The sequence below is a fragment of the Malaya genurostris genome, chromosome 3, assembly GCF_030247185.1.
Source record: "Malaya genurostris strain Urasoe2022 chromosome 3, Malgen_1.1, whole genome shotgun sequence".
Classification (NCBI taxonomy): domain Eukaryota; kingdom Metazoa; phylum Arthropoda; class Insecta; order Diptera; family Culicidae; genus Malaya; species Malaya genurostris.
Genome location: NC_080572.1, coordinates 226839722 through 226857567, shown reverse-complemented (window position 1 = coordinate 226857567; position 17846 = coordinate 226839722). Strand labels below are relative to the sequence as shown.

Genomic DNA, 17846 nt, shown 5'->3' with positions numbered 1-17846 from the left:
CGCTAAATCCGGCAAATAGTGGAGGTGTACTATGCTTCTTGTATAAAGGCAGCAATCTCTTCTGGAGATACTCAGATCGATAGATTTCTGCATTTATAGTTTCGGTAGTGTAAAAAATGGTTGACTTCAAACCACAGGAACATATTGCTTGCCATACCAGTATCTTTCGACCGAATTTCTCCACTTGAATCGACCTGTCCGCATCGCTCACATCCTCCTCAATGACGACAGTAAGGTATTGTGGATCTGGAAGGGTTTTTGAGTCTTCCTTTACATAAGTCTCATCGTCCATCAAAACACATGCATCCGGACATTGCAAAAGACGCGAATACAATTTCCGGGCCCTTGTTGCTACTCGCTTCTTCTGTTCTACACTTTGTTTCGAGATTGTATGTCTTCAGGTGATTTCGCCTCTTGATACGCTGGATCATTCCGACACTCGTTTCTGCTTTTTTGGCCAAATCACGTATTGACATTGATTTGTTCTTCATGATTAGAGATACAACTTTCTGGTCCAGTTTCGGGTTGGAAGAATCGTCTCTCTGTCTCTTCCTGGTATCTCACCCAAACAATAGTGTTTCCCAAACTTATGAATGATGGTTTTAACACTGGTATGATGAATTCCAAACCGCTGCGCCAATTTTCGCATAGTAATACCCTTCTCACTTTGCCACTGTGTCCAGAAGCTTAATTTTCACTTCCTTTTCAATACGCGACATTTCGAAAACGCAGAATTTCAACCGCACAAACAAGTAAACAAACAAAAGTTGACAGCCAAACGCACAGCATGCTGTGATCTGAACATAAAAAACCATCACAAATACATGCGTACAACACAAATGTATGTGGATACCCGGGTAGAAGTGATTTGCAAACCAATACCAAATTCTGTCATTAAAATCAAACATCTCAATGGTAGAAATTAACATTATTTAGTTTGAAATAAGAGTTAAAATATCAAAAATCATATCAAAGCTTGCATGAGAAAATAGCAACAAAATAAAAAATTCTGTCATTGTAATATCAAACCAAGAACAAAATATTTATAGAAGATGAATTTGTTAATTATTAAGCAATCTAGCATTTAGAATAGAGTAATATCTTAAGTATTTCTCTTATCTGATTCTGATGCAATATTATTCAATGGTATTTTATTTGAAGATAAAACTACGGGGTCAATTTACTTAATGAAATTGAAATAGCTCATCAATAACGAAATAAGATATTATAACTAATTTTGATGTTGAACAGATATTATACAATGTCTTGATCCCTTGATGAAATTTCACGAAAATATCAAGTATCGCTCTGACAACATAGAAGCATCAAGCCAAGATATGATGGTAAAATTTGTTATAATTTTGACCTTTGTTTGTTATTTACACCTACCCGGGTAGCTTATTTTCAATGCACTCCTTATTAGTCAAATTTTGCCAATCATAACCAATTAGTAGTTTTTCATTTCCTGCAAAATTTTAATAGAACCGATACTAAGTTTAATTATATGAATCAATTTTTATCGAATACACCTCTGACGCTCATCGAATTGCATCAAAATTCTAGTTACAATCTCAGGAAAACATCCATTGCTGAATAACGGTAAAGCAGCTTCCTCCGCTACTACTTGATGAATAGTCATGAGTTTGTTTAAGATCTTTTTGCTGTCACTAACTTTTTCGTTCCACTTATCCTCCGTTTCTCCGTATCGTATAATCGTCATCTGGAAAGCACTAGTGTCATATTTAATCCACCGACCATTGCCGATCACCAGCTGCAGACTGAATACCCTACTACCTAATACTACCCTAATGATAATACCCTGGTTTTAAGTTAGTCGTTAATTAAAATTAGAAAATGCTCTTGGTATCTTAGAGCTAAAGCAGCGTGCCTTCAAATATGTTACTATTTAATAAAAAAAAAACAAATGAGTTTGTTTAGAAAAATGTTCCAAACAAAATTTCCGCTCAACGACTGCGAAGAAAACTGCTTTTACGTTTTGCAATAATGGCCGTTTTATCTAAGATTACAAATAGCCCCTAAACGATGGTAATCCAAATTCTTTCCTATGCTCATTTATATTCGCCCCGTATGTGTTTGAGTTAGACGTTGTACATTCCTTAAATAGTTCGCGGTTTTTCTTGTACAGCTTATTCATCTGTACATGACGATTTCGCAAAACTTATCCTTCATGCTGGGAGCGTCGTTTCAGAGTCAGCTCCTTTGGAAGTCAAAAAAAAATCTGAGCGCTTCTGTACGCTCAGAGGTCTGTTGAAACAAATAATTAAGTAGCGAATTGTTGCATCAAACCTTCGAAAATTCTGTCTGTGGCTTGCTGATTTTGAAGCTCTCAAGCTCAATTTTAAATATTTTTTTCAGTGGGTATGTTTAAAGGGCATTTTCGAAGCGCCAACAAAAAACACAAACACAAGGTGTGAGAGCTAGACCGATTTTCGTTTTATACATATCCAGCACGATAAAGAAAAACACGAGCTGCAGTAGTACCTTTTCAAACGAAAAAATATGGCTGATGTGAACACGATAATCGTTCTCCCCCCAGTGCTGAATTTGCCAATAAAACCCAAACAGCTTCGAGCACTAGCCTTAGAACTCGTAAACAGAAACCTTGTGTCTGTACTTTATGTTTATTTTTTCTCCATGAACTGCAACCGAACGACTGGAGAAAAAACAACAATGCAACATGAAAAGTTTGCTTTTATGTACCCCAACAACATATGAGTGCCAAAATGCAATTGGTCGTCCTTCATCATGCCCAGCATTACATAAGATACCGAAAACAACAAGAGAAGCGTAATCGCTTTTCTCGGGGAACCTCTCACGATCAACGAAACGAAAATCCTGGAAGTGTGAGTTACTCCATTCCGAAGGATAGTGCCTTCACCGTTTGGTAAACTAGGTGGAAGGAAGAAAAAAAGTAAATGATTAGAGATAATCTTTCGACACGAACGTGTCAAAAGGATTGATGTCGCCGGTACATAGCACTGGGGAGCCTCTGTGAACTAATGCATAACAATTTGAGCAAGTTTTAGATACAAAATCGGATTGAGTCCCGATCAGTTTATCATTACAGAATTGAAGCTGCTTTTTTTCATACTTGCTAGAATGTGTTGTTATTTTCCGTTATAAATTTGTTACTGCTTGTTGATCAAGAAACTAATTATAATCCATCTTCGAAGGCGCTTGATTTGCAAATAAATTTTCGTCTGTTCCAGCCCCGACTTGAAACGATTCTTAGTATCAGTAGAATCGATGTCCTGGCCGTTGACGTATAAAATAGCTTGCAAAGGCTATTAAAACAGAAGGTTAAGATACCTAGGTACCTACCAACATCGGAAAGTACTTTGCAGAAAGCAACACTAAGGTTATTAATAATGCAAAAACAACAACACAACTCGCACGATAAATCACAAACATCATGAATAGAACATGCGGGGCTGCCAAGGATTTACGCACTATCTCACTCTCACACAACATGCCACATCATCCTCCGAGCAGGGGGGAACTTTTTCCATTAGCGTCATATTAAATGGGCAACCATCCGGAACCATGTAGCATATCTTGGGAGCTAGACACAGTGTCGCACAAGTCAGCTGGAAGATGGAATATATCCTGCCCCCCGATAAACATCTCACAGGTGTAAACAAAACACTCGTCTGCCCACGCGTTCAACACCATTGAAGCACAATCAACGGGCACCTTCATAGCAATACGTACTCGGTTCTCACGGTTTGTTTGTACATGCGCCGCTGCAGGATTTGGCACTCAACCGCTCGGGCTACTGTGTTATCGGCTTCGTGTCACTCACTGGAATGGCTCACCTGCGTATCCTTTTTCCGTCGTCCAAGCAGCCGTTGTTGAGTTGTGTCCAGGATTTTCCCGTACCCGGTTGTGTTAGTCTTCACGTAGAGAAAAAATGTATTCTACTGATTAGAATAAAAGACTTCCCCATCGATATTGAATCATTCCATAGTTTATTAGACCTACAATTCTAGAATATGGCTTGGAAAGTAGGATTGTTGAAAACTTCCGACCAGTGATCAGCGGAAACTTGTGGCTTCCAGAATCAGAACATTCGCTAATGTAATCAATGACGAAATAGAACCTATCGGTGACGGTAGCCCCGAAGCGGAAGAGCGGAAGAGGGGATGTAAGTGCGTGTTTGGCGTGCCGAGAGTGAGATTCGTTTCAAAGGCAATCCGGGTCTGACTTCAGTAATGATTGTGCTCGCGAAGGATACGGATGACGGCGTGAAATCCTCAGAAGTTGAAATGGATTCAGTATCGTTTATTTCACCCGACTATCCATCATCTTCGCCCTCTCTCTAGGCATGTGTCAGGCTTGACTTCAGCAGCCGTAGGAATGCGAAGCGTTGAATCAGTAGAGAGATTCCCTTCGAGATAGGAGTTGGAATTTATGTCCTAGCTGTTGCTCAGATAATCTCTCAATCTGCGGAAATGGCATTAAATGTGTCTCCGTACCATTCGTGTCCTATACTTAGCAAGACAATCTAACAAACCGAGGAATAAGCAGAAATTGATTTTAAAAAAAAGTAGTTTTCTAGAAAAGTTTTATCTCTGTCCAAAACTATTAAAAGTGACGAAAAGCTCGTGATGGTCCTTATAGATTAGTGTGCAGCGTTGTCAAAAAAAAATGGCCTTACAGAAAAAGTTGTCGAATAACGATTTCGAGCTGCTCTCGATCAACAAAATGAATAACAACAGCGGCAACAACGATCCGAACGGTAACGGAAACAGTATCGTAGGTATTATAAGTAGCGGCGCGGGAGCGAGCGGCAACAGCAACGCCAACAGCACGCCCAAAATGCCGCCCAAGAAGATCCAATTTACCACACCCGAGTTCAGCATCACTCCGATCGAGACGCTGCCTGGTAGCACGGCACGGCCACCACCGAGCAGAAAAAGGTAGGATCCGAGATGGTTTTATTTTTTACTGACGATTTTATTTGGGTTTCGCGTGCAATCTCCACTCCACTGTTTCCTTCGTTCGGAATTTTCCTAAAATATATGAACCGAATATGATGTATAAATTCTGCATCTTTTTGACACTATTTGTTTAGTTGAATATGGTGCAAAGAACGTACAACATATAAAAAGGAATCAGAACAGATGAAACGTAATCATTTCCAGGATGTATATCTGGGAATACATTTGCTGAGAAATAAAATGAACAGCTGAGTGAAAGCATTCTTCTATTCTCTCCCGACCGCTAAAGTCAATAAAGCATTCTGAAATTTTTCACACAATAATCCAAACTAATTTTCTAAGAGATTGTCCGTTGTTGTTTTTTATATTCGTCACCGTTCCTGAGGAAATCAGATTTAAAGCGTGAAAATAGTCCTTTAAATCACCCTAAAACACAGTGGCCTCAGCCCTCAACTAGGCTAATAGAACCGAGTAAACCCTTCACAGAAGATCGATACCGCACGCAATTGATGCGTTTGAACCGAACACTGATCGAAAGATGCGGTGAAGTCATTCTCTATCATGACAATGATTAGTAGTTTTTCGGTCACATAATTCACAAATTGTAAGCAAAATTATTTACTTACTAGCTGACCAGTCGAACTTCGTCTCGTCCAAAAATTGATTGTTCCAATTTATGGTTTTGTATAGCAGAATTGTCAACCTATGACTATATGGTTAACGTTTTTCTCCATTAATTACCCTACTATCAACGAAATTCGGCACACATTTGCTTTAGCCCAAAAAAGAAATATCACAAACAAATAGTGTGAAATGTCCATTCTAAGGAACAGGTACTCATACGTGAATGTTCACCCGACAGAACAACAAACTTAGAAGCAGTTTCTTATACACAAAAAATTTCTATTTTGTGTTCGGTAGTGATTTTTTTGCCGCAACGATCTGTAAAATATTATTTTTACTGAAAGATACGTAAAATTTATCCAACTTACGGTCATCTATCTACGGAACTACTGAATATAGGAAAGTCATATGTAAAAGTTACGATACATTTACTGACACGGTCTGTGACCTGTGTGAAATGTTATTTCTCTTGAGGAACTCAGTTGACGAAGTTTTACCAATATTCGGAAAATTAATAAATAATAATGAAGAATTTCAGTAGTCATCACTAAACATTCAGCAGAAATACAGATCTGTCAAATAACATCATTTTCGGACGTAAATTTGTGAAAATTTTTAGATTTGTAGAGCAAAAAATAGTGGTGCAAATTGATTGCTGTGCACAAAATAGATAACACTGATTATTCCTGGTGGTAAGTTTACAAATGAGTGAAAATATTCAAAAAGCCTTCTACAACTGTTTTTTTTTGCACTCTAAAAATATGATGGGTGATCCTACTTCTACATACATTGAGCTTCCGAAAGATATTTGATCATTTTATTTGTATAAATTATTTCTGGAGAGCAAATGTAACTCAATTCATTCATCACACGCAAATAAATTAATTAATCGGATGGAAATATGTTTTGAGAACAAAATTGCTCCTTCCTTTCACTGATTTACAAAACTAAATTTACCAAAAAAAGAGTAATACTTTACGGGTCAAGACGTGTACATATTTTTAGGAATTAGTTTTGTAAATTTCGCCGAACGTCGGTATTGAATGAGGAAGAAGTCGGTAGAATTATGACAGATCGAAGTTCAGTGGAACTCTACTCTCTCATTCAGCAAATAAAATTTTTACTGAAAGGATTACCAAATGTCCGTCAGCTGTTTGAAAGTCAGTAAAACTGTACCGACTTCCGTAAAAATAATTCGGTGTGTACAGTTTTTAAGCAGCGAGAAAGTTTTCTCAGAATCTGTTCTGTACGTTCAAGTTATCAAAAAGTACCAGTAACGTACTTTAGAGCTCTAATAAAGATGGATATTTTCAGGTACTGCGGAACTTTTGATGGCTTGGAGACGACGCTTAAATTTTAATTTGATATTGATCTTACCAGTTCGATCATTCTTCACAGAATATGCAATATGAAATGACAGTCTCAATTCATTATGATCAACAATCATCTTGAAAATTGATATCGACTATTCGACTGTGTGCGCATAGTCTAATCTAAATCATTAGAAAGAAAAATGCAAGGAAAATCTCTTAGTTTAACCTTAGCGCTTCTACAGCATTCATCTCGGCAGCGGCAGTTTGTAAAAACTTTGAATGCAAAAACCGGATAAATACATTTGTTTTGGAAGAACGGGTTAAGTTTTTGTCCGGTTTCTGCATTCAAAGTTATTTTGTCCGGTTCTTGCAGAAAAGATGTTTTTAAATGATTCTTGCATTGCAAAATCCATGTCCGTTTTTTGCTCTCAATGTTTTTATCCGATTTTTGCATTCTAAAATACTTAACCGGGTTTTCCAAACTAAGTTGCACTTATCCGATTTTTGCTTTCAGCCGTTCATATGACATATCATTCCGCCATTAAGTCATTTGGAAAGAAATAATTTTGATACCCAATTAAGCACGTGGTTCAACGTAATGACGAATTACATAACATCGAGTATGCATGTGAAATCTTCACACAAAACAACTCGTAGCGCGCCAAACGATTTTACTTCAACGATCTAGTAGTATCTAGGTTATGTTATATTGACAATCTGTATTTAGCTAAAGCAGCCAAAAGCTGCTTTGAATATCATTCAAAACAGCTTGTTTTTAAAGAATTGTCAACACTTAAATGTTCACCCGATGCAACGAAACAAACATTAAAGCCGCTCCTTGTTCAGCTGTGAGCAAAATTCGCTAAAAACTTGTTCTGTACGTTCAAGTTGCCAAAATATGTCACGCGTACTTTAAAGCATTTAGAAAATTGATATTTTTCAGATACTGTAAAACTTTTGGTTGGCTGAAGAGACTTCGCTGATATTTTATTTTGATATTGATCTTACCAATTTGAACATTCTTCACAGAATATAAAATGCCAGTCTCAATTCATTATGGCAATTTAGTGTAATCTACATTTAGTCTAAATCATTTGAAAGCGAAATGCAAGGAAAATTTCTTAGTTTGACTTTATCGCTTCTACAGCACAATCTTTACATTGATTCATTCAATAATTTTCTGTATTATTCTTATCTGATTCCATTGTACACTATCCACTATCAGAAACTTATACGATTATATAGCTAGAACAGTTATATGCATTTCGCCATCATTTAAAAAGCAATCAAGCAATAATTTTGATACCCATTTAAGCACGTGGCTCAAATATGCATGTGGAATCTTCACACAAAACAGCTTGTTGCGCGCTAAACGATTTTTTCAACGATCTAGTTCCTTCGGCGGTCAAATACTTATGCAACTCGTTTCGCGCCAAACATCAATCGTAGATCTAGCAATCATTGGCGTCTTTTTCAGTGGAAAATTCCATTGTCCATACAAAACAATTTTATGGATTTTTTCCACTTTTCCGGTAAGTTTTTCTATTTTTTTTGATGTACGAACCCGGTGGGGGTAGAAACTAATCAGACAAAAAAAGATTCATGTAAATCAGTCCATCCGTTTTTACAGGGTCCGGCACTCGAAGTGTAACCAATTAAAAAGGCCATACATTCAGTTTGGGAAATTACTTTTACTTAATTCAAAGTACAAAATGTGTAAAAATAATACAAAATTCAGAATCAATTCACTTTTGCTCGATTTGACCACCTTTTGCCTTGACTATGGCCTTGAGACGGTCAAAAAACGAATCGCAAGCTGCCCGAATGTGACTTGCAGGTGTATTTTGGCCCACTCGCGGACAATAACTTTTTACAGCGCCTCGAGACTGGTGTATCTTTTAGTTCGGACTTTGCTCTCCAAAATGGCCCAAAGAGAATAATCCATTGGATTCGCATCTGGTGAATTCGAGAGCCATTGTGTGGACGTGATGAAGTTCGGAACGTTGTTTTTCAGCCATTCTTGGTTCACTCGAGCTTTGTGAGACGGTGCCGAGTCCTGCTGAAACGTCCATGGTCTGCCACCGAAATGTTTGTCTGCCCACGGCTTCAAAGCAACCTCCAGAATACTTTCCCGATAATATGTCGCATTTACCTTGACGCCAGGCTCGAAGGTCTGAAGTTGGTTACACTTCGAGTGCCGGACCCTGTAAGTGATGCGATTACAAAGGATGGCCTCTGCATTTTTATATATATAGACTAACTGACCCGTCGAACTTCGTCTCGCCTGAAATTGTTTTTTTTTAATTTATGTTTTCGGACAGAAGAGTTGTCAAACGTTAATGTTTCTTTCCATTATTTTACTGATTACTTGGCTTACAATAAACGAATTACGACAAATTCATATCCAACACATTAACTTCGTCCCAAAGAAGAAATATCATCAAGAATTACTGTGGAATTATATTCAATGCTTTTGTTAAGCAAAACCTAAACAAATGCACCGATTGCCATCTCACCCTTCGAGTCAGTGTATTGAACAGAGATTGTAGATCTATCTCGAACTAAAGGTTTGACATATGGGATGATGAATTGCATTGAATCATATCTGACTGGTCGTAGTACGACCGTGAAAATTGGCGACTGCGTTACTCCATCATTCATCGTGAGCTCTGGCGTTCCTCAGGGAAGCCATCTAGGACCATTCATATTTCTGCTATATCTAAATGATCTGAATTTCGCATTGCAATGCATGAAGCTATCATTAGCCGACGATTTCAAGCTGTTTCATCTCATCAAAGATCTGAAAGACTCAAATTTCTTGCAGTCACAGTTGGATGTATTTTCTAACTGGTGCAACGTCAACAGAATGGTTATGAATGCCACTAAATGCTTCGTTATCTCCTTCTCTCGCAAACGAACCACGACCATGTATGATTACAGTATTTCGCAAGCTGTACTAAAACGGGAGATATCAATTAAGGTTCTAGGAGTGTTATTGGATTCAAAACTTATTTTTTAAGATCACATAGAATATACCCTCTCTAAGGCATTAAAGATGCTAAGTTTCATCTTTCGCATCTCAAAAAATTTCAATAACATATACTGCCTGAAATCGTTATATTGCGCTCTAGTTCGCGCCACGATATTTGTCAACTTGCGATTCTCTCTTGGGAAATTCCACACAGCAACGATCATTATCAGACTGTAAATTTTTTTTAAGGGCCGTGAAATACTCAGAGTATGAAGTGGAACGAAGAAATGTAGAAAAATTCTCTCGCGGTTCATGCATTGAGAGACTCGAGTTCTTGTAACATCTTCTACCGGATTGAAAATGTTATATACAATATAGATAGCAATATAGCAAAAGCAAAGCCTTGGTATTAGATTCCTGTAGTGGAATTTGACCTTCTGTTTCAACAGACTTCGCAGCCGATTCAAAGTGTACAGAACCATTGCATAGCTGGTGCTACGATTCTATTGACAGTACGAATCCTTCCAGGTCGCAGCTCGAACATACGACAACTGGTTTGTAAGACCAGTGCCTTATGCATTGAACCGCCAACCCGGGACAATATAGCAGCTTCTGTCAAATTTTCGGCAAGCACCAACACTGTCCATAAGTTGATGTACACACTTCGAAAAAACCCTATGTTTTTACATCCTATTAGATGCATATAAATGGAGCGTCGCAATGACATGAAATTCATTGAAATAAAACAAATGAATACTGATAGCGACCAGCACGATTTGAACCGAGAATGATTGGATCGCAAAGTACGTCTGTTAAGCGACTGAGCCACAGAAGCACACATCTGCTTGGCTGGTAAAAGGTGCATTTAAATGCATACAGTCGCACCTGCTAGCAGAATGCAAGTTGTAGTCGAAACTAGTAAAATACAAGCTAATATAAAATTCAGTCATTACAAATGAAATTTTCGGTCATTTGACAAATTAGGTCTATATGAATTACATCTTATGAGGGATTTAGTAACCTGTAACATTCATTTCTTTAGGTCCGCTTTTGTTAACTAACTGAATCTAATGAGACAAACAGGTCTACAAACAGGTGACAACTATGAAATGAGAACCACAAAAAAGTTATCATACATACGGGACTCGAACCCGAAGCTCGCTTCTATCCTATTTCAAATCCGTGTTTGACGGCAAAGCGGAGAGAGAAAGCTTGTGATTAGAGCTGTAGATTGCTGGTGGAAGGGTTTCCATCGAGATATGACCTGCGTGGCGTCCGAGCTCAGCTGCACATGCTACGAGCTAGCTGCGGCTTCGAGTCCCGTCTCTATGGTAGCTTTTTCGTGGTTTTCATTTCATAGTTGTATGTGCATCTCATTTTTTCAATTTGTTCTTTTCGTTAGATACTGATCAAATTTAAACCCAGCGCAAAGCAGATCTACGTCTGATCAACAAGACTAAAAAAATATTTTGCAAAAAAAATTATCGTCGAAAAATGACAAATCTTGCAAAAAATTTCTCTCGTAGTAATGTTCACAAAATCAGTCAAATTATTTATCGAATCCTACACAGAAAAAACAAAACGATATTTAAAATTTCAGGTCAAATTACAATAAACACTACATTATAATCTACAAGTATCGAGAAACTAGCAATAGGGTATTCGGTGTAATTTTCTCATAAACTCATTGGATTCGTGGATGGTACACAGAAAGAAATTATGAATTTAACAGGTGACAAAATTCTACAAACGATACAGTTCATAACTACCTAACTTCTCAAATATTGCAATATTCCATTCGTACAGAAATTTACTGGCTCCGAGTGTAATTTGCACTCGGCTAGCAAGTGAGACTGTATGAATTTATATGCACGATTTACCAGCCAAGCAGATATGTGCTTCTGTGGCTCAGTCGGCTAACTGGTGTGCTTTGTGATCTAATGTTATTCGGTTCAAGTCGCGTTATTGCTGTCGATCTTTTGATTTTTATTCCATTCGTTTTAAAGCCATGTAATTTTCAAATCACACAATTTTACATGTTCTTGAATATAAATTTGTGTGAAATATGACGCTCCATTTATGTGCATCTGATAAAATGTAAAAACACAAGAATTTTTCGAACTGTGCACAATTAAAAAATGTTGCATCTTCTTAGATGCACATAAAAGGAGCGTCGCGATTCACTTACATTCACAATACATAGCGTGTAAAGATAAGTAATATCTTTACCTTCGCAGTTAATTAAACTGAAGTTTACATCGATACATACGTAAAATTTATATTTACATGTTAGTAGATGTAATATTGTGTCATCACCGAAGAAATTACGGCATACTTGAATTTACGTCAAGCGTAAATTTCATTTTTTCTAAGAGTGTGTAATGACTTTCAGTTTTGTTTGATTTTCTATAAAAAGCCACTAAAAAACTGTTTAGACAAGACAACAGTTTTTGTTAGAACAACTTTTCTTCCTTTAAAGTGCTCATCTTGTGAATCGATTTTGAATTTTAACAGTCATTTTTTTTCAGGGAAGAATTCGATAAGAATTTTTTCAGTATGTTTTCTCGAAAATTTAACATATTTTATGAAAATCACTGGTACATCACTTTTTAGTAGGATCTATCGTTTTTCTACTATAACTATTTAAAAAAATAGGTTAAAATAGCTTGGCCTTTTTCAAAAGACAGCATAAGAGCAATTTTGGAACAACAAAGTGAGCAAAGTAGCTTTTTGTGACAAAGTCTACATGCCCAGAAAGTTTAACTTAAATCTAAGAGAGTGCTGCAAATTGCGAATACGTTTTGGTACGAAATTCGTCAATTATTTCATACGACTTTTATTATTTATTGAGTTTTTGTTATGTTCTTTGGGCTTTCAATAATTCAGTATAAATATCATATTACAATGAAATATCGCAATATCCAAATCCATTGTAAAATTTGCGACATTATGACGTAAAGAATGATTCACAGCATGGATTAACTTGTACCTATACTGCCGCTCTACGCATAAATGTCCCATATTCTATAGGATTTCCTATCTATATGGGACAATTATGCGTAGAGCGAAGAGAATGTGTTTCACTCGCACCAGCTGCTTTAACCACAAGCACACACTCAAATTCTGTCTATTCGACACAAAAAAGAAGTGCGCTTTTCTTTTGATGTGGAACACATCTTTATTTTCTATATAGAGGTACAAATCAGAAACTCAAGGAAAAATACACGTAGAAATGTGGTCAGGTTTTAAACACTTACAGCTCAGTCTATTTTGTATCAATTATTAATATTATTTCATCATTTGATTGGAAATATTTCGTTTCGATTTGAGCAACGTATTTTTTTTTTATTTAAGATATTTTTTTCAGGGATTTTTTATTTAATGTTGTCACACTCAACGCTGTTCACCTCGTCTTGCAGGCCAAGTTTCAAGCTTTTTTAAATCGTATTTGACCATTCCGTACACTCTGTTGTTCACTGCACTGTATTGTCTTTCTTTCTGTTGTTTCGACCGTAAACGAATTTCGACTGCGTTGGGTGAGATGCGAGCACGAACTGAAGCCACGTATATTCATTTATATATGATTGAAATTTTGATTAGTAGCGAGCAGTGTCCTATTTTGTCTGCAAAAAATCTCAGTCATACCGGATTTCCCTGCCATAGACGACGGTTTTGAAGGAGTAAGCGATATATCAAAGGGAAAGCATCGCTCTGATTGGTCTATCGATGCAAATCGAAGCTGTTGGAAGCACGCAAATCTATAAATAGAAGCGAAATTATAGCTAAAGTTTCAGTCGTACGCGTAGCATTCTAGAGGTAGGTTGTTGCTAGACAGCATCACAAAAAGTACCATAAAACGATTTGAAGCTTTAATTGGTATGCTCTGATCTTGTGTCATCCAAGCTCGGATGAAATTCCATGTTATGTCGTTTCGCCTGAGAAATTGATCACTACCCCAGGGTAAATTTTGAGTGCTTAAGATTAATTACTAATTTATATAAGATGAACTCGATTGATAATGAGAAAAAGTTTATCGCTTCAACCGAAATCGCAAAATGGTAGAGAAACTTAACGTTATAAAAATAACTGCTTGCATACAAAACTTGAACACAAACTTGACGAAGAGAAGCCTAAATATCGAAATCGCAAGTATGTACAAAGATATAACTGCATACATTTGGAATATTGGTGTAATTTCGTCGGCTATAAAACAAAAAAACAATCAAGACAAACGATGTTCGGTGTAGGTTCCTAATCAAGATCAATCTAAGCAGACTCTCGTGCAATTGCGGATTCAAAAGTGTGACGATTGATTGAACTGTTTGATTGTAGATCATTAGAATTTTTTATTTGCCTTGTTCCACATCAATGGCTCGAACAACCCCATGGGACTGATCCTTGTAGTTTTTGTGTGATGTTCACTTCTTACATCCCCTGTGTAGACATAAATCTTACACCAGCGTGTATCACTCTGGTGAAATGCCATCACTGTAACCCACGATGATATTCGAAGTGTTGGTTACATTTTATTTTGATAAATAAAAAAAGATGTGATGTGATAGATTGCGTTCACAGGTGAAAGAGAAGCTTATTTCGCATTCAAAATAGTTTTTCTTGTTACTTGGAAGGTGATTATTATATGCAATATTTAAAATACCTGTATGTACAAGTGACAAGACTGAGAAAGGATAAAACACGTAACCCAAAGCTTGAAATTCCAAATTTGATATGTTGTCGACATGCTGCCTCAAAACAACATTTCAAATTATGACACGCAACGCTTGTGTTCAAGAATCTCATTTGGAAACTTTACGAATTCATTTTGGCAACTTTGAGACTAGGCCACGAAAACAATTTCTTCGGGAGCGCTCCTTCACTGAAAAAGCACTGAACCATTATGCAACGCGAATGCATATTCACAACATTTCAGAAACTTCTATCGTCGCTTACATTGGACGCACTAACTGCTTCGCCTGTTCCCACATCGGAAAGGCGAACGGCACCGTGTGTGGTTTGGGTTTATAGGTCGTCATCCCCTACCGCCGTGTATGTCGTTTCTAACGATTTTCTTCCTGACACGTAAAGGAAAAGCGCTTTCCTCGGTGTCGGCGGCACTCGTGTCGGTGCAGGGTTATGTTTGGCTTAGCGAAGGAACGTTAAATTGAATCTACATAGACTGTAAAACGTTCAGCACATTTTCCCTACTGCTTTCAAACTCTACTACTTCGTTGGAAAACCATCCCAGGGGGGAGTGGGGTTCGGAACAAGCGCGATAAAAGTATAAATTTCGCTGGTTTCATAGTCTTATCCACCATCTACCAATGGAAAACGGGGAACAGGCAAACGGGCATCTTCATTCATGCTGGTCATGACCTAATTTCGAGTTGTGTTTTTTTCTTTGCCAGTCTTTGGCACCATTCTCTCCTAGCCCCTTCTTCCGAACCAATCAGAGCAATGGACGGAGTGGATTGATATACACTTTGTCGGTTTTCTTCTGGTCATAGAAAACAGTTGATGGAGGCGGATACGAACGGCTTCTTGCAGGAAAATTGCCTCCTGATGGAAGGGCACATTATTTGTTTTGATGCAGAAAGGAATGGAAATAAGTATCATTGAGACGTTTTTATCGCGCTACTGGGGCTGTTACATAATCAATTCATTTAATGTTGAAATCGTATTTCGAAGTACTATTTATTTTTGAGAACTTGAGATGCAGTTGAGATACATGATTTAAATGTTGAAACAGCTTTTCAAATATTTGTTCATTTGATTGAGGTAATTGACGTACGGAATAAAATTGCGTAACAAGAAAATATTCGGTAAAATTTACCCATTCTACCAATCATCTCCAAACTTTCAGAAATTCGAATCAAAGATATCATTTAACTTTTCCCATGTTCGCTTTACAAAATTTCATTATTACATCCAAATGCACGAACCTTCCTTTTAACACCACTCATAAGGTCTTGTACAATGTTGGGATCATTTTTTTATGAGTTGAAATCAATTTTTTTATCATATCTGCCTTGGAACGTTTCCGAAGCGCTTGCTTCATGATGACCCAGTACTTTTCAATTGGGCGCAGTTGCGATACGTTCGGGGGATTGAAGTTCTTCGGTACGAAGTTGACCATATTATTTTTGCATCACTCCAAAAAATCATTCGAGTATGGCATGAGAGCAATTCCAGGAAGGAGTAGAAGAAAAAGTGACAAAATCAGAATCGACCTTCTCCGATTTGGATGAAACTTTGCACATGGCTTCAGTATGGCAAACCATGAGTTTTTAACCAATTGAGAGGTCAATCCGACTCACGACTGATTTTTAAAAAAGGAGTATGTATTTTTGCATTTCACAAAAATTGCCTTTTTCAAATCGTTGTAACTCGGAAACCGTGAATTGAACAAAAATGGCGTTCAGGAAGAAGTTGTAGGGAATCGATTGGGCACTCTAAGAAATATATACACCGAAAAAAATTTATGATTTTTTTTCTCAATAACTTCAAAATAATCCGAAAAAGTTAAACAAAAAAAGCGTGGTTTTAATTTTTTTTTTATAATTTTAATTTTAAAGCTGTTATTAAAACCTACAGATTGATTGCTATCCCATCCGTGCCTTTTGAAAAATGAAGAAGTTACAGCTAAAACAATTTCAAGATATATTCGAAATTTCAAGTTCTCGTTGAAAGATATTCATTTAAACAGTAGAATATTATTCTACAGGTTAAAGGCAATAAATTTGTTTATGATATCCTTTCTTCTGAAAGTAGCTGTTCTTGAGATACTCGTATATTTAATTAAAAAATTTTTATTTTTTCATGAATTGTTTATTTGCTTGCTATATCTACAATTACTACATGTACATAAATAATTCTTAATTATATTTAAGGTTTTTAGTTTTTGAAAATTGTATGAGTGCTACGTGCATCGTCATTCGAATACAGTCTTGTGACAATTCAAATTCTTCATGAACGCCATTTTTGTACAATTAACGGTTTCTGAGTTACAACGATTTGAAAAAAGGAATTTTTGTGAAATACAAAAATACATACGCCTTTTTTAAAAATTAGTCGTAAGTCGGAGTGACCTCTCCATCGGTTCAAAACTTATGGTTTGGCATACTGAAGCCATGTGCAAAGTTTCATCCAAATCAGAAAAGGTCGATTCTGATTTTGTCACTTTTTCGTCTATTTATTCCTGGAATTGCTCTAGTTTTAAAATTGGATAGGATTTTTAAGTTTTTATTAGTAAGTATGGGAATAAAGCTTTACACCAAATTTTCTATGATCCAAATATTCCAAGATCGATGGGATTCACATTTTTTTAAATATTTTCTTTCATGTTTCAATTTTATGATTATACTAGGTGATCTGAAAAGTAACCTTCTTGGGAATGAATCAAATGTATTCCATATTTCTTTTAGGTGGACACAATTATTTCAGCGAATTTATTACTTTTGGATCTCACCCGAAAAGTAGTTTTCCAGAAGGACTACAAAACACCGCTAAGCAGCACGATTATCTGATCGTCCGAGCTTTTTTTTTATTTGTGTGCCAGCTTTTGAGGTTTGTGAGGCAAATGACGTGTAAAGGCTAAGCCTAAGGTTGATGTCAGAGTGAAAGCGTCACACGATGCGTCGAGGCGCGCGTGCGAGCTAGTTGCATTTGATCAAAGCAGACCTGTCAGAGTGAATGCGATGCGATAACAGTTCATTGCATTGAATCGCTTCGCTTCGCATCGCGTTACGCGTTCACTCTGACATCAACCTAAATTGTTGATTTTAATCATGGTTGCCAATCTTTTGTATGCCAGTATATTGTCTTTAAAAAAAACTTTTTTCTCGTTTCATGTAATGCTTTTGGTAACCAGTTTGTCCCTAAATTGCTCCATTGAAATGCATTAATAGTCGCTGTTGATGCAATTACGAGGCCGACCCTGACCTTTCCAACTTATTTTGCCTTCCTAGGTCGGTTAGGAGT

General features: G+C 36.9%; 1 protein-coding gene across 1 annotated transcript in view; it reads left to right on the top strand.

Moving 5' to 3' along the window:
- Positions 1-3890: 3890 nt before the first annotated feature.
- Positions 3891-17846, top strand: part of LOC131434470 (uncharacterized) — a 63649-nt gene continuing 49693 nt past the window's right edge. Inside the window, exon 1 of the mRNA XM_058601203.1 lies at positions 3891-4940. Coding sequence (XP_058457186.1) covers positions 4669-4940 — 272 coding nt within the window. The 5' untranslated portion in view covers positions 3891-4668. The remainder of the gene's footprint in view (positions 4941-17846) is intronic.